At 40.5% G+C, this 22,309-nt stretch overlaps 1 protein-coding gene across 1 annotated transcript; it reads left to right on the top strand.

Annotated features, from left to right (window-relative positions):
- Positions 1 to 7,423: 7,423 nt before the first annotated feature.
- Positions 7,424 to 8,257, top strand: LOC130998386 (uncharacterized). Its single transcript, XM_057923805.1, has one exon. It carries the CDS (start codon positions 7,424 to 7,426, stop codon positions 8,255 to 8,257), a length of 834 nt encoding a protein of 277 aa, XP_057779788.1.
- Positions 8,258 to 22,309: the final 14,052 nt, after the last annotated feature.

Genomic DNA, 22,309 nt, shown 5'->3' with positions numbered 1-22,309 from the left:
ATACCCTAATTAAATGAAATAAACCGTAGTTAATAATCACAAAATTAAATTAAAACATACAAAATTAAAACTAGAGAAAACATATAAAAATAAATAAAATTGAAAATAAGGTAATATGAGACAAAATAAGGTATTTAATAAAATGAGATATTAAATATGATACGTTGAATCTGAATCTCTACCCTCTAATCGACTCAGTAGATTGGACATATAGAGGACAAAAGTTAGGCGTAATCTGCCCATGGCGGATAAGATGGTCCAAAGTGGACAGTCTATCATGAAGGACGCGCCAGCAAATGAGGGATCGTCTAATCGGAATAAATTTCTCCCAAATCCAGGATCTCCATATAATCTTAGGAAATCGATGACAATGATTGAAAAAGGTTATGGCAGCCATGACTCTAATATCGAGTGTCAGAAGCATTACCAACAAGCAGAAACAGGATGTCGCAATTAAACGATGTCTGAATGATTAATAACAAAATCTTCAGTGAAATGCCACACACCATCGAAAAAATAATCAGCTAATAATTTTATGACATTTGATGATTTTTTTTTTGCTGGTATTTAAATTTTCATGTAAAGATCACAATGAGGGCATTTTAGGGTTACAGGAGAAATTGACGAAATGGCGCTATCTCTCTCAAATTTCCACTCACCCTATGGCGTCTTTTCCGACCTTCAATAGGGTTGCTTCTGGTCGCCGCCGGCTATTGGGTTTCTCCGGCGCGGCATCGTCATGGATCTTTCCGTTCAGTCCGAGGGTTTTTCGAGAATCTCCACGAACTACCAGCCTATTTCTCGATCATCACCAGGCGCGCCGGCCTTTTTCTCGTCGTGTCGCGCTATAGGTCCGGTCCTTTCCGTTGGTGTCACTTTGAGCGACGATGCTCTCTTTCCAGAGATACGCACAGCCGCCATTCACTCATCCTCTTCTGGGGTTTCTACTTTGGGGAACCCTAGTTTGAAAATCATTTGTCCCAGTCTGGTTTCTGCTCCGCCGTCGCTCAACAATACTTCCGAAAATGCCGGCGCTTCGCGATTTGCTGCGGTTCACACAGTTTTTGCTCTTTTCCCTAAAACGATGGAGCAGGAAGGCTTTAAGTCTGCGTCAAACACCATTGCTCCTAGGGTTTTGAAACTTGCGGTTTCTTCTTTTTTGACGACGGAAGACACTTCTAGCGGGGCTGTTGCGTCTTCCGATGGATTGGAGGCAGGGAGGGGCGTCTCCGATCCTGGCATGAAGTTACCACCAATTACTCCAAAGCAGCCACGATCCTTTGCTTTAGCCGTGAAAACTCATATTTCCAAACTTCCGGACGTCCCTGCCCATGACTTCACTGTGCTCCGGCCTACGACTATCAACGACAGGTGTTGCCTTGTCCTTGATCTGGCGTTTCACCAACGACAGATCAAGAGGTTCGCTCACGCCATTCATGGACGCTTGTTACTCCACAAGGGCGACTCCCCGCATTTCGCAGCGGACCTCTGGGAAGAGCTTAATATTCTTTGGCAACCGTCCCAGCCGTGGCCGATCCACCCTCTTGGAAAAGGCTACTTTACTATGATTTTCTCAAACGCTGATGATTTGGCTATTGCTTTTGCCAAAACGACTTGGCGCCTCCGCTCTGGTATTCTTCATCTTCATGCTTGGGCTCCAAATCTTGATCCATACAAAGCAGTTTCCACTCTTACTCAGGTATGGATTCACATTTTTAATTTACCTCATGAACACTGGCATCCCGAGGTGCTCTCTGGTATTGCTCGTGAGGTGGGTACTCCTATTTTGGTTGATGGAATTTCTGCACATGCACACGTTGGTCACTTCGCTAGGGTGCTTGTTGAGAAGAATGTCACGAGTAAGGTTCCTGATTTCTTGGATATAAAATGTGGTGATGTTGATATGTCTATCGAATTTGGCTACGAGAATTTGTCGTATTTTTGCTATATTTGCAACGCTATGGGACATACTACTGACGAATATAGGAAAAGTACGGTAGCTAACGGTAAGGCGGAGGTGGTGCCGAAGATGGACAAGGATGTTGTGGGAGTTACTGATGTTCAAGGTCGCAAGAATGCCCAACTGAAGCATCGCTCTAATTGGCGACGTGTCAATCGCCAACAACGGGTTACTGCTCCCAAGGATCCGATTTGTAATGCTACCTCTAGTGCTAACAGGGAGATGATTCTTGTTGATCCGAGGGAACTTCCGCAGACGAACGTTGTTTCCACATCCAATCATTTTGCTGTTTTGGATAATCTTTTCGTTCAAGAGGGTGCGGTGGAGGATGACGATGATAATGACATTGTTTCGGATACGACTTATAATGGTTTACATGTTGCCCAGCCGTTGTCTTTCACGGCTGAGGCTGAGTTTCATTTTCAAGAGGAGGTTGCGGAAGATGTGGATAATGAGGATGTCCCTGAACACTCGGTTGGTGATGACAGGGCGGACCCGTCGGTTGGCAATAACATGGCGGACCCATCGGTTGGTATGGAGATTGTTCCGGTGAGGAATGACACTACCCGACAACCGGCAGATACTATTATTGTATCTGATACACAAATTGATATATACTGTCACTCCGACGCACTGTAGCAGTACTGATATGGCTTTGATTGTGACGCCAGGGAAGGCGACGATGGAGGATCCCCCTATAACTCGCGGCCGAGGGTGTCCGAAGGGGGCTAATAAGAAGGGGAGGGTTTCGGATTCCTCTATCAAGCACCGGCTTCGGTGTATAATCAAGAATGGTATGTCTTCGGATTTCCAACAAGCAACAAGCCGTGCTGCTGGTGCCGTTTTGCAGGGCGCCATTCTTGACACTCCGTCGCCGATGGAGTTCTTGAAAAAAGTGCAACATGCTCAGTCTGGAGGCGCGCTTATGCAAAATTTTGTGGTACACTCTTCTTCTTCTGACGCAACTCGAGCTATGTCGGCTGTGGTTTCTAAAAGATGGGGAGATATGCTGGACGACGAAGATTCTTTCAACGAGAGCGATCCTCTAAAAATGTTCTCATAGTTTTGGCTGTTTTTCGGTTACCCGTGGCTTCTCGCGGGTGCTTTCGCCTGTTTTTGTTTTATCTTTTGAACCTCTTTTCTCATTTTTAATAAAATTTCTATTTCAGCAATAACGATCACAATGACATTAATATAATTTTATGAGAATACTCATGTGCTACTATGTTAATTATTAATAGGTAAAATGTATCAGGTCCATCCGTTCCATAAATTTGTTTGATTTAATAATTTCCCCCCTCAACTCATCTAATAGACTTTTAACGATGAAACTTCTATAAAACTAAATTATTCACTTAAAAAAATAAAAAAGAAAAAAGAAACTCAATTATAAATGAATTAGATCAACTAATTGCCATTTATATATATATATATATATATATATATATATATGGAAATCAACAAAGCATGGTCAAAAAGGATTGTCTAATGTTAAATTATTAGATTCAGTCGCGGAATACCCCATTTATTTAATTAGTATGGAGAAAAAAAATTTCTATTTCATTTAACTTTACTCAAAAATGAAAAAAAAAAAAAAAATCTTCAGTTTCAAGCTATATATATATTCCCTCCGTCCCATGAAGCATGACCCAGTTCTTTTAGGCACCGAAATTAAAAAAAATAATATTTTGTGTGTTAATTGTGGTAGGTGAAAATGTGAATAAATGATAAATTTTTTGTCAGTTTTAGAAAAAGGTCAAGTTTCCTAGGACAAACCAAAAAAAATTGAGTCATGTTTCGTGAGACGGAGGGAGTATAAATACACACACTCAATATGGGGTAATTAAGATCATAAATAGTAGTCAAGAAAATAGTATTCCATTAATTCATAAAATATATTCCTATTAAGTTTGGTATCGAGTTAAAAAAAAATAATTGTGCATTTAACGAAAATAAATATTACTTTAAATTCCAAATTATATTTGCTTTACAAAAAACGTTTCAAACTATAAGAAATTTTTTTTAGCCCCAAAACTATTAAGTTTGTATAAAATAAATAAGAAGTAAAAACTATTTTTGTGCACAACGAAAAAAAAAAAGTAAGAAAAATATTTTACAGACGAAAATCACGAAAATTGCCGGTCCAAAGTACAAACAGAAGACGTTCAGTTTGGGAAGTTTCTCGGAATCTTCTTCATATGATATATATGTCCCATCCCATCTGAATTATTATCCCAGTGAATTAATTCAGAAATTTTCCCATATTAAAATTGTTTGTATTTGATGAAAAATCACCCATTGTGATTGTCTAGGCATTTTTGGATTATAGTACACAGATAACATATTTTACTGGTGTTGTAAATGAATGGGGTCATCAATTTAATTAAAAAATGTATAAAAAATCTATATATGTTAAATGAGGTTATATATTGATCTAGTGTTTCTTAAAATAAATTTATTTGCTTAATTTAATAATATAAAATTGCGTACAATCTCAATATTTGTAAATCAAATATTTTTGTGCAGATTGTTATCTCTATTTGATCATATGTTTTTTCTTTTCAAGTTGATTCTTGGATGGTCTTTGAATAGTCATTGAGATTAATTTATTGGAGAAGCATGCCTTCGATCTTCTTACATTATCTTTGAACTTTATGACGTTGATGCAGAGAGCCTTTGCCTTGTTTTTGAAATAAACGTTGAGCTTGACTTGATATTAGAACTTTGGAACGTTGATGCAGAGGGTTTTATGCCTTGTTTCTAGATCGAATGTTGGGTTTAACTTGAGCTTTAAGCTTTATAACGTTGATGCAGAGGGTTTTCACCTTATTTTTGGATCGAACACCTTAGATTTTATTGGCTCTTGATCGATATTCAGATTTTACTTGCTGCTAAAGAAATTGATCTTTATCTTTGTGATATAGTAAAATCTTTATCAATAATATATCATATTTAATCTTGAATTTTCATAAGATTTACAAACTGTAGTGGATAAAATCCGACTGACTAGCCCAGCCCTGCCCGGCAGCGCTCGACTGCCTGTAGTGGATAAAATCCGACTGACCAGGGAATCAGCGAAACCCTCGCCAGATGAGTCAGCGAAATCCTCGCCAGAGGAGTCAGCGAAATCCTTGCCAGAGGAGTCAGCGAAATCCTCAAAAGGCGGGACCAGAGAAATCCCAAGAAAGGCAACCCTGACTCTGCCCAGCGCGATCCCTCTGCTCTGTCAGCGGTGCGATCCCTCTGCTCTGGCAGAGGCGCGATCCCTCTGCTCTGGCAGCGACACGATCCCTCTGCTCTGACAGAGGCGCGATCCCTCTGCTCTGGCAACGACATGACGGAGGCGCGATCCCTCTGCTTTGGCAGCGGCATGATCTCTCTGCTTCGGCAGAGGCGCGATCCCTCTGCTCTGGCAGCAGCGCCATAGCAAACATTTCAACACGAAAGTATACAAACTGGATTATAAGTTTACGAAAACCTAGTCAAACATGGGTGACTAGGTCAAACGAGAGTCGCGGAAGATCGTTTCCTAAAAAATCGGAACCTCTAGGGTTTCAAAGAACATTCCAAAGAGCCCTAACCCTAGTCGCCTCCCTGCAGGCCCATAACCTATATATACTACTTCACTAACACAATCGAGGTACGCCGTCACGAACATTCATTCTTATACTTACGATCTTTTACTCCCGCTATCTTGGCTCCTCCGCTCCGCCTCCACGCTCTCAACACTCGAGGGTTCCGATCGTCCGACTAGTCCCGCTAGCTCCGACGCCCGTCGCCCCTTGATTCATATCGATCACTAGTTCTGCCTCCGACTACTGGATCGTCCCGATCATCCGGAGAATTCCTTTAATATTATCCTTTCTCTATCTCTTCTCCATCATTTAATTATTGTTATTACGTTACTTACGTTATTACTTATATCAACTCACTGACTTGAGCATCGGAGGCCCTTCCATCGACACCCCCACCGGTGCTCTTCGGAGGGCTCTAACGTTGCTTGTGGTTTCAGGTTGCTAGTGCCCGTCGATCCTGACGTGACTGACATCATTTCCGTAATTGTCGGATTCATCCCCAACACAAACTAAATAAAATATAAAATCAATAAATATTTATGTAAAACTCGTTGGTGAATCAATGAATGTAAAACCCCATGGAACTGAGATCAACCCAGATGACCCTTCATCATCGGTAAGGAACAATAGATCGGAGACCATCCATCCTGACCTGGATACCCTTCTTGTGAATGCAGGTGAAACGCGCACCCTAAATCGGACGCCCGGAGCAACCGGAACAAATGTCACAGGTGCCCTCACACAGGCCAACTTAGCAACTGGGGGAATGGACCACTCCACCCCGATCGGCCGGACCGATATCGCCCGTGGTCACGTAGTGCCGACACGACCACACGAAGATGCTCTCATGTGTGACGCCCCAACAAGTCAACTAGAGGGACCGAGGTGAGCGATTCCAATCGGTCATAATGGCAACACGCCAGATCAACTACCTCTTGGTGATCAGAGCCGACACGGCATGCGGGGCATCCAACAAAGTATGGACCCCGTCCTGGCCAGAAGATTGGTAGACATGGAAGCCATCATCCAACGAATCCCAGGGGTCCCGGCCCCGATCAAGAAGAGTGCAGAGAGTTGCTACGCTGACTATCCGTTCGTGGATAAGATAGCTTTGGTGGAAATGCCCAGAAAGTTTAACTTTCCACATATGAAGATGTTCGACGACGCATCCGATCCAAACGACCACATAGCTCAATACCGCCAGAGAATGTTCACCGTGGCTATCCCTCGTGACATGAGGGAGGCATGCATGTGTAAGGGGTTCGGTTCTAGTCTAATAGGACCGGCCCTCCAGTGGTATACGAATCTCCCAAATAACTCTATTAGCTCTTTCGCCCAACTAACTGATATTTTTGTCCAACAGTATGCAAGTAGCAGGAAATTGGAGAAGATCTCGGAGGACTTGTACGCCATTGTCCAAAGGCATGGAGAACCACTTCGAGACTACATTGGACGTTTCAACAAAGAGAAGGTGTCAATCACCAACTGTAGCGAGCAAACCGCTGTCACCGCTTTTCGCAAGGGACTATTGCCCGGCTCGGATCTTTATAAAACTCTCACCAAGTATCCATGCAAGACCATAGAGGACGTGTTGATTCAAGCGTGGGCACAGATTAAGTGGGAGGAAGACCAATACAACATGCAGAGGGCCTTCCCACCTAGTAGACCCGAAAGAGACCACCGGGTGGATAGGAGGTCGGGTCGTGACAGACGTGCTGAACCGTATCCACCTTATCGACAAAGCAGAGGAAGGGATGAGTACGATAGGGCACCCGACACACGCCCCCGCGAGTAAGCAAAGATTCCAGAATATGCCATATCCATCTCCCCCGTCGAAGCAGTTGAAGCACTAAGGAATCTGGGCAACAAGGTCAAATGGCCAGAGAGGATGAGGGCCCCAGCCGACCAGAGGGACAGGTCCAAGTGGTGCGAATTCCATGCAGACCATGGGCATCGGACAGAGGATTGCATCGCCCTCAGATTGGAAGTGGCCCACCTACTAAATCAAGGCCACCTCACCGATTACCTAACCGAAAAGGGCAAGCTTACCCTACAACAAGGAAGGGATAGACAAGAGAAACACAGAGACGACAGCCCGCCAGACCCGCCACACCATGAGAGAACGGTGAACGTGATATCCGGAGGCTCCGAAGTCAGCAGAATCACCCACTCAGCCGCCAAGAGACACGCCAGACAGGCTAGATCAAGCAAATCAGGGGTTCCGCCTTCCGGCAAAGCTGGACCAACGGATCCAACCCTAACTATCAGCTTTGCAACATCCGAATTAGACAAGCTTCTACACCCCCATCATGATGCTTTAGTTATTTCCATTTATATTGCTAACTGTTTAACAAAGCGTGTGCTAATAGACAATGGTAGCTCTGCCAATATTTTGTTTTGCAGTGTATACAGGAAAATGGGTTTGGACGAGTCCAAACTAATCAAGAAAGCGGCCGTACTCGTTGGCTTCAGTGGCGAGAGTACGACTACTGTAGGGGAGATCGATCTTCCCGTCTATGCAGAGGGAGTCAACCTTTCCACTAGGTTTCTCGTGGTAGACGCCCCGTCAGCATACAACGTCATCCTAGCCGTCCATGGATCCACAGAATGGAAGCAGTATCATCCACCTATCATCAAGTCATACGATTCCCAACCAAGTGGGGAGTTAAGGAGATCAAGGGAGAGCAGAAGGACTCCAGGGCGTGCTACCAAATCACTATGAAAGCGAAAAGCCCGTCTTTATAGCAATTACAGCAAGAAGCTTCGTCCCATTCAAAGCACATGGGAGAACAGGAACACCCAAATCATACCCTGCAGTGCACTCAAGACATGAGTCAGCACACGGAGCTACAGAGAAATCGAAATCTACAGAGCAGAGAAGTCGAAATCTACAGAGCAGAGAAGTCGAAGTCTGCAGAGCAGCGAAGTCGAAGATTCTTGGCAGAGCAGCGAAGTCGACGAGCTGCCAGAGCAGAGGAGTCGAAGCTGCCAGAGCAGCGAAGTCGATAAAGGCCAGCGCAGCGAAGTCACCGAGGTGCCAGAGAGAAAGTCGAAATCTGTGAGGTGCCAGAGCAGAGAAGTCGAAATCTGCAGAGCAGAGAAATCAAAGTCTGCAGAGCAGAGAAATCAACAGACGGAGCACTATAATCGAGCTGCACAAACGAAGAGACCACGCAGCCTGATCGAGGAGGAGACGGTGGAGATAGATGAAATTCAAATTAATGCGAGCTTTCCAGACCACAAAGTTCGGATCGGAGCACAACTCGAACCAGAGCTCAGATAGAAGCTTATCAATTTCCTATCTGATTATTACGATTGTTTCGCTTGGTCCCATAAGGACATGACAGGGATTGACCCTAGTATCATTGTTCACAGGTTACAGGTCACCCCGGGCTACCTACCGAGGAAGTAAAAACGTAGAAAGTTTGCACCAGAGAGGAACCAAGTAGTGAATGATGAAGTCACAAAGCTCCTCAAGAATGGACTGATTCGGGAGGTCCACTATCCCGAATGGCTCGCAAACGTGGTGGTAGTCAAGAAAAAGAATGACAAATGGCGGGTCTGCATCGACTTCACGGACCTCAATAAGGCATGCCCGAAAGACTCGTTCCCGCTTCCACACATCGACATGCTAGTAGACGCGACAGCAGGCCATGAATTGATGAGTTTTATGGACGCATACTCGGGATACCATCAAATCCAGATGCACCCTGATGATGAGGAGAAGACGACCTTCATGACCAGCGTAGCGTTATTTTGCTACAAGTATATGCCATTCGGATTGAAGAATGCAGGAGCAACGTATCAACGCCTGGTCAATCGGATGTTTGCAAGCTTGCTGGGCCAAACAATGGAAGTCTACATCGATGACATGCTGGTAAAGTCCATCCGCGCGGGGGACCACATTGATCATTTGAGGGAGACATTTGAGATTCTTAGAAAATACAATATGAAGCTAAATCCTACTAAATGTTCTTTTGGTGTCAATGCAGGAAAGTTCCTAGGTTATATGGTTACCCAGCAGGGAATAGAGGCAAACCTGGCTCAAATCGACTCGATCCAGAGAATTCCTTCCCCCACCTGCGTGAAAGACGTCCAAAAACTAGCGAGGAGAATAGCCGCTTTAAGCCGCTTTATTTCAAAATCGTCCGAAAAATACCACCTCTTCTTCAACACTTTGAGGAAGTAAAAAACGTTCGAGTGGACTGAGGAGTGTGAGGAAGCCCTAAAGCAGCTCAAGCAGTACTTGACTAGCCCGTCATTACTCGCAAAACCAAAGAATCACGAGACTTTGTTGGTGTATCTGGCCGTCTCTGATACAGCCGTCAGTGCCATGTTGGTCAGAGAGGAAGAGGGAAAGCAGTCACCAATCTACTACGTGAGCAAGTCACTACTTGATGCAGAGACCCGATACAGCTAGCTAGAGAAGCTGGCCCTCGCACTGGTCCATGCAGCCAGAAAGTTACGTCCGTACTTCCAATGCCATCCAATCGTAGTCGCCACTACGTACCCCTTAAAGGCCATACTCCATAAGCCGGAACTATCCGGTCGATTGACAAAGTGGGCAGTGGAGTTGAGTGAATACGACATCACATACAAACCACGGACCGCACTTAAATCTCAGGTATTAGCCGATTTTATTGTTGACTTTGCACCTAACCTTATTATACAGGCCAACAAAGAGTTATGCTATCTGACGGAAGAGCTCGATCAAACTCGAACGTGGAAACAATATGTTGACGGGTCCAGCAATATGAGGGGAAGTGGACTTGGCTTGGTCCTTATTTCACCTCAGGGCGACATGGTCGAACAATCAATTCGGTGTCAATTCAAGGCAACCAACAACGAGGCGGAGTATGAGGCAATGCTGACTGGACTTGAATTGGCCAAGGAAATGGAGGTCAAACGAATCAATGTCTTCAGCGACTCCCAGCTTGTGGTCAATCAAATGCAATGATCCTATCAAGCCAAGGACGCCAAAATGATAGCCTATCTGGGCAAAACAAAAGAGTTACAGTTGAGGTTTGAGGAGTTCACCTTGAGCCAAGTTCCACGAGGGGACAATAGCCATGCCGACGCATTGGCCAACTTAGGGTCATCCATCCAGACCACACAACCAAAGGTCATTCAGATAACCTGCCTCCAATGGCCAGCGACTCAAAAGGATAAGGAGGAACAAGTCCATGAAGTGTCAGCCGAACCAACCTGGATGACCCCCATAATGGATTACTTAGCACAAGACACACTTCCAGATGACAAAAATGAAGCCCGCCAACTCAAAGCCCAAGCAGCCCGATTCTCTATTATTCGAGGTAAATTGTATAAACGCTCTTACAGTGGTCCATACTTGAGATGTATTAACCATGCAGAGGCAAGATATGTCCTTTCCGAGCTACATGAGGGAGAATGCGGCAACCATTCGGGTGGAAGAAGCCTCGCCCATCGAGCCCTGACTAGTGGATATTATTGGCCCACCATGAAAGCCGATTCAGCAGACTATGTCAAGAGATGCGATAAGTGCCAACGATTTGCCCAAGTCTCCCACTTACCCCCAGAGCCACTAAAAGCTATCACCTCTCCATGGCCCTTCATGAAATGAGGGATGGACATCGTAGGCAAACTACCCATTGCCCCTGGGCAAAAAGTCTACATGTTAGCTGTGACAGACTACTTCACCAAGTGGATCGAGGCAGATTCTTTTCACCAGGTTAGGGATAAAGAGGTAAAAGGTTTTATCTGGAAGAATGTTATATGTAGGTATGGGGTGCCCAAGGAGATCGTCACGGACAAAGGGTCCCAATTTATAAGCGCAGACTTTCAAGATTTTTGCAGCTTTTGGAACATCAAGCTAAGCTTCTCAACGCCAAGATACCCCCAAGCCAACGGGCAAGCTGAATCATCCAACAAGACCATCATGAACACACTTAAGAAACGATTGGAGAAGGCGAAGGGAAAATGGGCGGATGAACTACCCGGTGTCCTATGGTCTTACCGGACAACCACAAGAACCTCGACGGGAGAAACCCCCTTCTCCCTCGCTTATGGAATGGAAGCAGTCATCCCCACAGAAAGCGAAGTGCATACCGCTAGGTATGAGTTTACCACAGACCACGACAACCATGAAGCCATGTGCCACGAGCTCGACCTACTCGACGAGAAGAGGAATAAGGCAAACATAAGAATAGCCTCATAGCAACAAAGTATTGCCCGACACTACAACAAGAACACTCGCACGCGAACCTTCAAACCGGGCGATTGGGTACTTCGCAAGGTATTCCAGAATACCAAGGAGGCAGGGGCTGGCAAGCTAGCCCCGAATTGGGAAGGACCCTACTTGGTCACCAAGGTGATCGGACATGGAGCCTATAGGCTACAAGCAACAGACGGGCGTGAAATCAACAACAGTTGGAACGCCCTACATCTCAAGCAGTACCATGCCTGACCCTAAACTCTACAAATTTCACTTTATTTCAATAAGGTCTTCCGAGACCCATATAATCTACTACACGTTTACTGACCTTTGCATGCAGGTCAGAACTACATTCGGGCTTGATCCCTTAATTGGGTATGTAGGCAGCTCTAAGGAGCGCAGCCCCCTTCCCCCTCCCCCTCCATACCTCGCCAGAGAAATGGCCCTCGCCAGAGAAATGGTCTTCGCCAGAGAAATCACACTCGCCAGAGGAATGGCTCCACACCCAGGGGGGAAAAACTTTAAATGTAAAAGGCGCAAGCCCATTTCACCCCGCATACATTGCATTTAGCCTTAAGTTTAAACAACTAAGTCTAAATGGGGGGGAAAAACTTTAAATGTAAAAGGCGCAAGCCCATATCACCCCGCATATATTGCATTTAGCCTTAAGTTTAAACAACTAAGTCTAAATGGGGGGAAAAAAGCTTTAAATGTAAAAGGCGCAAGCCCATATCACCCCGCATATATTGCATTTAGCCTTGAGTTTAAATAACTAAGTCTAAATGGGGGGAAGAAAACTTCATGTAAAAAACGCAAGCTCGTCCCGCCCCGAACGTCCTAAATTTAGACTTAAGTTTCAACAACTAAGTCTAAATGGGGGGAAGAACTTACATATACAAGGCACATGCCCGTTTCACGCAAAACCTGAAATAAAGACCCGTCGTGTTCATCAGCGCAAAGCGCGCCTCTCCCAAACTGAAAAATTTTCGCTTCGCCAGAGAAATGGCCTTCGCCAGAGAAATGGCTCTTGCCAGAGAAATCACACTCGCCAGAGGAATGGCTCGTGTCAGAGAAATGGCCTTCGCCAGAGAAATGGCTCTTGCCAGAGAAATGGCCTTCGCCAGAGAAATGGCTCATGCCAGAGAAATGGCCTTCGCCAGAGAAATGGCTCTTGCCAGAGAAATCACATTCGCCAGAGAAATGGCTCTTGCCAGAGAAGTCACACTCGCCAGAGGAATGGCTCGTGTCAGAGAAACGGCCTTCGCCGGAAAGATCACCAAAAGAGCGGGGAAATCTCCCGCCTAGGGGCAAATTTACTCTTATGCCCTCGACCATGCGAGGCGCATGTTTTAGCAACGAATTTACTATTTTACCCCCAGCATGGGTTTATAAATAGCCATGTACGCATAATCTGAAACCTACGTTATCTTTTCTTGCAACACTACAACAATTTACTCTCGTGCTCTCAACAATCCAATTACCCTCTCTCACCTTTCCAATCAAACACTAGGTACAATTCGCGGTTCAACAACAATTCACCGATTGATTCTATATCTATTCATCTGTGATTCATCACCACCGTAACGTCCAACGCCATTAGATACATTTTGGGTCTCTGAAAGTGCCGCAGGTCTAGGACGCCCAGTGTTGTGTCACCCCGACCATTTAATTCCACGTTTTTTTGGCTCACCTGTTTCACGCGAACTGCCGGGAATCAAAGAAAAGGGCAACGCCCTGCTCACTATGCACACCCTATACAAGTTAAATTTCACTCCCTAGTTGAAAAAATTCCAACTATGGAGTGGGGGACAAACTGTAGTGGATAAAATCCGACTGACCAGCCCAGCCCTGCCCGGCAGCGCTCGACTGCCTGTGGTGGATAAAATCCGACTGACCAGGGAATCAGCGAAACCCTCGCCAGAGGAGTCAGCGAAATCCTCGCCAGAGGAGTCAGCAAAATCCTTGCCAGAGGAGTCAGTGAAATCCTCAAAAGGCGGGACCAGAGAAATCCCAAGAAAGGCAACCCTGACTCTGCCCAGCGCGATCCCTCTGCTCTGTCAGCGGTGCGATCCCTCTGCTCTGGCAGAGGCGCGATCCCTCTGCTCTGGCGGCGACATGATCCCTCTGCTCTGACAGAGGTGCGATCCCTCTGCTCTGGCAGAGGCGCGATCCCTCTGCTCTGGCAACGACATAATCCCTCTACTCTGGCGGAGGCGCGATCCCTCTGCTTTGGCAGCGGCATGATCTCTCTGCTCCGGCAGAGGCGCGATCCCTCTGCTCTGGTAGCAGCGCCATAGCAAACATTTCAACACGAAAGTATACAAACTGGATTATAAGTTTACGAAAACCTAGTCAAACATGGGTGACTAGGTCAAACGAGAGTCGTGAAAGATCGTTTCCTAAAAAATCGGAACCGCTAGGGTTTCAAAGAACATTCCAAAGAGCCCTAACCCTAGTCGCCTCCCTGCAGACCCATAACCTATATATACTACTTCACTAACACAATCGAGGTACGCCGTCACGAACATTCATTCTTATACTTACGATCTTTTACTCCCACTATCTTGGCTCCTCCGCTCCGCCTCCACGCTCTCAACACTCGAGGGTTCCGATCGTCCGACTAGTCCCGCTAGCTCCGACGCCCGTCGCCCCTTGATTCATATCGATCACTAGTTCTGCCTCCGACTACTGGATCGTCTCGATCATCAGGAGAATTACTTTAATATTATCCTTTCTCTATCTCTTCTCCATCATTTAATTATTGTTATTACGTTACTTACGTTATTACTTATATCAACTCACTGACTTGAGCGTCGGAGGCCCTTCCATCGACACCCCCACTGGTGCTTTTCGGAGGGCTCTAACGTTGCTTGTGGTTTCAGGTTGCTAGTGCCCGTCGATCCTGACGTGACTGACGTCATTTCCGTAATTGTCGGATTCATCCCCAACACAAACTAAATAAAATATAAAATCAATAAATATTTATGTAAAACTTGTTGGTGAATCGTGAATGAATGGGTGACGGTTTAATCGGTGAATTATTATTAAATTATGAATTATACCTAGTGTTTGATCGAGAAAGGTGAGATAGAATTGCTTGAAAACACAAGAGAAGCTGATGTTGTATTCAAAAGTAATGATAGCGTGTCCTACAAAGCACGAGTGCATGGGTATTTATAGATTACATGCTAGGGGTAAAATAGTAACTTCGCCTCTAAGAACATGCTCCCCGCGTGGTCGAGGGCATAATGGTAAATTCGTTCACGGGCGGGCGATTCCTCTGCTCTGGTGCATGGGCAAACCGCCTTTCTGCTCCTTAGTGACTTCTCTAGCGAGAGCCATTCCTCTGGCGATGATCATTTCTCTGGCGACATCCGTTCCTCTGGCGAGGTCCGTTCCTCTGACAAAGATCATTCATCTGCTCTGCATATATTACTCCTCATCAATCGTGTGCCTACACTATGATATGCTATTATTCTATAGCAATTACATAATGTCTTTTTAATAATTTTTATATTAAATAAATCGAAATACATAATTTAAAATTTTAAAACATTAAAACTAAGAAAAAAAGGAAAATTAAAAGCGATTAAAATAAGGTTTCTAGTTTTAGGGTATATTACTCCCTCCGCCCACGAAAAATTTGAGTTTTCTTTTCGGTTCATCCACAGAAAATTTATCACTTTCATTTATAGTAGTAGGGTCCACACAACTTACTCACATTTAAAGTGAGACTTTTACTCTCAACTTCACTCACATTTTATTAAAATCCGTATCGTTTACAATCCAACAATTTTTTTTTGCGGATAGAGACGATATTAATTATTTAAAGATATAAATGATTTAATATGTCAAGATTTTAAATTATCAAAATTTATCCATTTTAAATCTATTTTTATAATGAAATTAAAGGTACTATGATCTTTCATTAAAGACACACTTTACATATTTTTATTCAAAATATAATTAAAAAAATGTGCTCTATTTACAAAATAAAAAAAATAAAGAAATTTAAAATTTGAAGATTAGTAGTAGTTAATTAAGGGGTTATTGGATGGTCAGATTTTCATGTATTGATTTTAAATTTTACATAAATTAGGACAATAGTTTATCTTTAATTTACAAAATTATCATTAAAATTGATTTGAAAGGAATTTCAAATTAAATTTTTTCCTTTTTTTTAAACCTAAGACATTTCACAAAGAAGAGTTTTTTATTGCCTCAATTTTTTCATTTGGACTAAATCTCATTGGCGAAAATTCTCCTTTTAAATAGTATAGGTTTAGTGAAAAGAAACCGGTGCAAAGACAATTCTATTAAGATACTTGAGTGATGTGATATCTTAGTCCATGTTTGGTTGGACTTTTTTGGAGTTTGGAAATAGATTCAATTATTTATTGTTTGATTTTGATATTAAGTTAACTATTATTCTTACTTGTGGGTTACACAATCACCCAATTTGTTACTCCTCAAAATAGAGGAGAAATAAAAGAAATGAAATCATTTACTAATGATTTATTTTCATTGTTGAACTAAACATTCAATAAAAATAACAGTTATTGTTACCATTCATCCTATTTATTTGATTTCATTCATTTTCATTCTTCTACTTGAACCAAACTAACACTTAGTCTATTTACGATATAGAGTATAAAATTGCTTTGAATTTATAAGAGGGAAAATATAATTATTAATATTGTTCCTTTTTATCCTACTAACAACAATACTTTTCCTTCCCTTCTGGCATCAGTCTCGAATCGATTGGAGCACCAGTCATTGAAATTAAGATCAAAACCGAAAATTCTCTTAATTTGAAATATAAAAATCCCTTATAGTAATTGATTAATTCGGCATCCATTTAATACGAAAATTTCACCTGAAACAATCATGAAACAATAGCTCCAATAGAATTAATTTTGTTAGAAGTCTAGAACTTACGTGCGAGGCTATTAACTTATTTGACTCTGCAAACATAGCGACAATTAAAAGACAAAGTTTACCGACTATTGTACATTCTTAACTTTCTACTTTGACAAAGTTATGATGTAACACTTGTAGTAAAATGCAAGTTTTACATATTACAAGTAACTCGAGACTTGAGAGTTATAGGTATGATTGTTATATGTTATAATAACCAATATTATTATTATTATTATTATTATTATTATTATTATTATTATTATTATTATTATTATTATTATTATTATTATTATTATTATTATTATTATTATTATTATTATTTTATATAGTAGTTACTCGATTCCGAATTTTAATTGTGTATCAAACTAGTTATTCTTTTGACTTTTGAGAATAGTGTTGAGTAGGGATCAGGGGGCTTAGCCCACCGGCCACCGGATCCTCACTTAAGTGAAATGACCCGGGTTCGATCCCTCTTGGGAGCGAATTGGAGATTGGAGATATAAGGTGGATTTTGGTGAATGGAGAGATAAGGTGGTTCTTGTAGTGGATGGGGAACTAATTACTAACATCTAACATGACTTTGTCCGATCAAAAAAAAAAAAAGGATCAAGGGTATCAGCGAACTAAGCTATATCGGGAAATTACTTGAAAATTGATATACCCTTGTGACCTTGGAGGGTATTTGACTAAGTTTATTTTAAAAGATTTACAAATTTTTGGAGCTTATAAGATGTTTCAATATTTTATAAAATATAATTTTGTAAGAGTTTATAAATTATTAAAATATTTAGATAATTGAGCACCTAAACTAGAGAAAAAATTTATAGTGAGAGAGAAAGAATTTTAAGTTAAAGAGAGAAAAATTTTGTTAGAGAGAAAAAATCGAAGGCGATGAAATTAGAATTATATATGATGAAAATAAAATATCATAATTGAGTTATTTTTCTGAAATGATTTTTGTTTATAAAATAATGAGAAAATAAATTAGAGTCGATGAACTTATTTTTTAGGAAGATTACAAGCTCTTAGTTCTTGTAGTACTAAATTTGATTGAATATCATTTATAATAATCTTAATACTTATATTAAATAAAAAGGGTCACTTTCAACGTATTATTTTATTAAAATCATATATCATCAGTTATGTAATAATTCATACTCCTATTAAGATACTACTTAAAACGGGTCACTTTCAACAAATTATTTTATTAAAATCATATATCATCAGTTCTGTTATAATTCATATTAATAAATTTGATTTTTAATCGATATTTCCTAATTATTTTTCAAGCTTGCCTAAACTCACTGAGATTAGTGAGTCGATCTCTAATTTTTCAGTATTAATTTGACTACAATTAGAGTTCGTTTGCTATGCATAATAAAAGTAAAATAGATATCTATTGCACTTTAATATGTTGTTTATTTTGTTTGCTTTAAAAATCAAAATCATATAAATTAATGACCTGTTATTATTATTCATATCTTTTTAATTTTGTAACTAGATAAAAAATTTAGATTTATTTATATATTTTACTAAACATGATTGATCTAATAAATTAATATATATTTTCATAAAAAAAACTATCTTACATTATTCTATACCACGTGACAGGGGAATTTGTCTGTATTTAGGGCTGGCAATTTTCGACACGACACGAAAACACGACACGAAACCGCACGAAATTAATGGGTTAGTAACACGCACGATAAGGTTCGGGTCCTTATCGGGTCGACCTGATAAGGACCTGATAATTTCGGGTCGGGTTGGGTTGGGTTCGGGTCGGATTCAGGTAACCCGATAGTGATATTATTATTTTTATTAAATATTTATTTTAATTTTTAAATTTTCGATTTCTTAGTTTAGGCCTTAGGGTTTCATTCATTTCAAATTTCAATCAATTATTTGCACTAGAGATTGGTTGTTTGGAGAAAAATGTATGAGTTTTTTGTGTTATTAATGTTAACATTTTATATTATTGATATATATTTAATATTAATTCATATTTTTTTTTCGTTCAAAGCCTTCAAAAGCGAAGTACCAGCATCTAAGTTAGCCGAAGACTTTCTACATGGCGATGATGAACCTCAAACCGAATCTTCTTCGGTCTCCACTATTGCTGTTGCATGAAGGCTGTCACTTAGTCTAGTTATGTTTTGATTTGTTAAGCTCACTTGGATTATGTTGTAGTTATGATAGGGATTGACGATTGACGACTCTTGGTTGATGCATTGTTATTTTCATTTGAGCTTATTATATTTTGTTAAGCTTATTGGTTTAATGTTTTATATTGATTGGATTTTTAGTTTGGCATATGTTGAATTGTTGATTTATTGGATATGTTGATTGTTGAGCATATGTGATGAATTTTGTATTTTTTTTTTTTATATTATTATTCATGTGAATGAATCAAATCAAATTTGTGTTGTTATCAGGTCGTAATCAGATCGTGTCGCTATCGTGTTGTGTCAACCCGATTCAAATCGGGTTGTTATCAGGTCGTAATCAGATTGTGTCGCTATCGGGTCGTGTCAACCCGATTCAAATCGGGTTGTTATCGGGTTCGTGTCGGGTTCGGGTTGGGTTCGGGTTTAGGTGTATCAGGTTGGGTTCGGGTTGGGTTTTAGCATTCCCTTATCAGGTCGGGTTCGGGTTTGGCCTTATCAGGTCGGGTTGATATCAGGTCGACCCGATAGCGATCCGACCCGCACGATTTGCCAGCCCTATCTGTATTTAACAGTTTTGCATTTATATCCCCAGTACTGGGTATTAGGATGTTAGAATATTTGAAAAAAAAAAAAAAAAAAAAAAAGATGACGCTACACTACTACAGGCTCAAGACAACTAATTATTTTTTCAATATTTAACATGTCCTGTTGTTGTGTGCAAACATAATTATCTAGAAAGATAAAGTAATTATAATTTTGTTTTTAGTGTAGGGAAGGGCGATGGAGCTCATGTTCATGTATCACTCGGAAAGATGCACATCCAAAAGGATCATGATAGAATGTTACTAGTATTTAAATAATATTTAAATGTATTGGTTCTCGGACATTCTTCGGACACGTTTCACACGAAACTAAAGGGTTCAATATATTCGTTTGTTTTATCTCTAAAAAAAAATTACTATTTTTGTTTGTTTTGCTAAATCCAGTTAATGGTTGTTTGAGTGGGCTACCATGATACTTTCCTTGAAATTTCACACAGTTCTCATGCATGCAATGCAACCATGTTTTAATTCAACGAAATTTCAACAACTTTATTTTATTCAATTTCAAGATTTGGTTGCGGCTGCTGCCATATCTTGTTGAATAGATTGCATGTGATAAGTTTTCCTCACATAAAGATAAAAAAATCGATAGTCATTGTATTTTATTTAGGATAGATCTTGTCACAAAGTTGAGATCATATTAAGAAATAAAAGACTACTTGGTTTTGAAAAAAAAGAGCATCTTAAGTTTATTATTATCGAGTTTCATAAACCTAAATCAAAGTTACAACCAATACTGGACTGTCCCGAAACATTTTGGTTGGGCCTGGGCCTGTAAATATGGGCTTCCTGGATTTATATTATCGGAGTTTGGGCCATCATCATAGAAGATCCCCGGTGATGCTACAAATACCCACCTTTTCTTTATAGCCCTTATTTTTAAAATAAAAATAAAAATACTAAATGACCCCTATACTCCAAATTAAATAGCCTAAAAATGGTGTGCGTGTGTTGGCTAAGCGGTAAGGGGTTAATGCCTAAGGTCAAAGATCTTGGGTTCAGGTTCCCTGTGGCGCGGTCTTTTAATTTCTTTATTTAATATTGTAAATTTATCAAAAAAAAAAGCCTAAAAAATCCAAGAAAATAAAACAAGCTCGAACACCTTGATGGAAAATTGACGCCTCATATTCATAAATTTGTACTATGCTATATTTTCTCCACCATTGTAACAAAAGATCAAGCTGCAGAGATCATGCCTAGTTTATATATAGAAAAGAGAGGTGTGCACTGCATGAGAAGGAAGTGGATCAGTATTAAATTTGAGCAGTTTTGATCGAGGCCAAACGAGAGATGAGAAGCTGCTGGAGTTATGGGTTTGTTGATCAAACTCCTACTATTTACCATCTAAATTTGCAGACACAGACGAAATATTATCTATTGCCTACTTTGATTCAGAATTAATGATGTTTTAGGGCATCGCAATAATGAAAACGGTCGGCAACACGACAACATTGTTCAGGAGCAGTAGCAGATTGTAGGTGGGCAGTGGAAGTTGGAGTTCGAGGGCAAATGCAATTTGAGGATCTTTATGTTCTCGAAACTTTAATTTAGGGGGATAAAATGATAAATTTATATAAATATTTTTGATTATATATTAAATAAAAGGCTATAGTAAATTAAATATGGGCTATCGATAAAATTACAGGAAGTATCCTTGAGTCTTAGTAGTAATTTGTACAAAGATATTGGGTAGGATAATTATATTTATAGCCCATAATTTAATTTATATAGACCTATCTAAAATAACAGTAATAAATGTATTATTTTACTCGATAGTTTGTAATCCAAAAATAAATACTCTAAAGTAATAATAAATGTAAAAAATCACTTTACTTTTGTTTTGTTGTTTTATTGCTACAGCTCAAAGACGATTAATAGTTTGTCTGATTTTGGAATACTTGACACATGCTTCGTAGATCTTCCCCTTTGTTGGCTTTCCATCGTGGTTGCCTTTGAAAAGAAATTGAACCATTTGCTACCTTTTCACTGTTGTCAAATTTTTCTTGTTCATTTAGATATTTTTAGAAGTTATGAATTGATTTAGAGGCTTTAGTAGTGTTTCCTATTTATAGACACTCTCTTGTATTTGAATTTGTAAATTTTAGATATATTAAGAGGGAAATTAGAATTTGATAGCAAAAATTTTGGCACCAAATATTGGTTGTAATTTGCATTTAAGAGGGAACGTTGCAAATAGGAGAGAGGTTCTATGTGAATATTTCAAAAATTCAAATCACAGTTCAAACCATTCAAGTTGTTTAATTTAGGGCATATCCAACGGGACTAAAATAGCGTTCATGATTTTTTGCCATGGAATCTGTCTCCAAACTATATGTTATTTGATGTTCTATTTTGGTGTAATGAACATTGTTGTGCTATTTTTGTTATGCATTGTTATTGCTATTATTATAAATTTTTAAATAGAACTATTATTATAAATTGTAGTAGTATTTATGTTTTACTCTCTCAGTCTCTTAAGAGTGTGTATCATTTTTGGTGTCATGAATTTTAATAAAGATTAGATGAGTGTGCTGTGAGTTGAGAAGGAGATCCACTTTCTTATAATGTTATGTGCTGAAATAGTATTCAAAAGTAAAAAAATGCACACTCTTGTGGGACGTATCACAATGAAAAAAAAGTGCACACTTGCCAAAGCCCGTTGTTAAGACTTCGGGCAAATGAAATTTGTAATTGTCCTATGCCCTGCAATCAAGATTAGTTAATGGCAAGTATATGGTCGAACCCACAGGGAATCGATGTATCTCGGTACTCAGTGTCACAATTTATAAAGGGTTGCCCTCTCTGGGCAAAGGTTTCACTCGCCAGTACTCTGGCCAAATACGGAATGTAAATCTAAATTTGGGCAATATGTAAAAGCTGAAAATAAACAAGAAAAA

This window comes from Salvia miltiorrhiza, chromosome 8, assembly GCF_028751815.1.
Source record: "Salvia miltiorrhiza cultivar Shanhuang (shh) chromosome 8, IMPLAD_Smil_shh, whole genome shotgun sequence".
Taxonomy (NCBI): domain Eukaryota; kingdom Viridiplantae; phylum Streptophyta; class Magnoliopsida; order Lamiales; family Lamiaceae; genus Salvia; species Salvia miltiorrhiza.
The sequence above is the reverse complement of the archived record's forward strand: the minus strand, read 5'-3'. Positions and strand labels throughout refer to the sequence as shown.

Bases quoted from the DNA above. Each gene is read 5' to 3' on its own strand.
- LOC130998386 (XM_057923805.1), top strand. From the start codon at position 7,424: ATGAGGGCCCCAGCCGACCAGAGGGACAGGTCCAAGTGGTGCGAATTC.